Source organism: Nestor notabilis, unplaced genomic scaffold (assembly GCF_000696875.1).
Source record: "Nestor notabilis isolate BGI_N333 unplaced genomic scaffold, ASM69687v1 scaffold6464, whole genome shotgun sequence".
Lineage (NCBI taxonomy): Eukaryota > Metazoa > Chordata > Aves > Psittaciformes > Psittacidae > Nestor > Nestor notabilis.
Window position 1 is genome coordinate 2099 of NW_009925118.1, and position 568 is coordinate 2666.

The window sequence follows — 568 nt, forward strand, 5'->3', positions numbered from 1 at the left end:
CAATTTCTTCCTTCTATCTAACCTAAATCTCCCCTGTGCCGGTTTAAAGCCATCCCCCTTGTGCTATCACTATAACATTCCTCTGTAAAAAGTCCCTCTCCAGATTTCTTGTAGGCAGACTACCACCTCTGCACAAGCTTTCTGACTGCTGCCCTGCCAAACAACGTGATGGAGTATATCCACCCAGAGGGGCAAGCAGAGCCCAACCATCACCCTCCCAACTGCGCTCCTGGAGGCCAGGGATCGACTCACCACTTGGATGGTTCCAGCTTTGGGGACACTGTAACCCTTCTTTCCCAAGGCCTCCAAGTCGATCACTCCCTGGGGCAAAAGAAACAGTGTGTGAGAGAAGGAGAAAGCCCATAGGGAGCCCAGCACAGGGCTAAGAGCCCCCCTTGCTGGGAGTGCCTGGCACAAGGCAGCAAGGACGCCTGTCTCAGTCCCTCTCCAGACCAGGGGATGAACAAGCAGCAACACAGAAGTGATGGTGAAGCAACAGCCATGAGACAGCTGGGCAGCAGCCTGCCTATTACTATGCCTGCATGTCCTGGTTTCAGCTGTAACAGGG

At 53.9% G+C, this 568-nt stretch overlaps 1 protein-coding gene across 1 annotated transcript in view; it reads right to left on the reverse strand.

The window, feature by feature from the left end:
- The window catches only part of FAM214B (family with sequence similarity 214, member B), a 6241-nt gene that overhangs the window by 1240 nt on the left and 4433 nt on the right, over window positions 1-568 (reverse strand). The window contains 1 exon segment of the mRNA XM_010012901.1: window positions 253-321. Coding sequence (XP_010011203.1) covers window positions 253-321 — 69 coding nt within the window.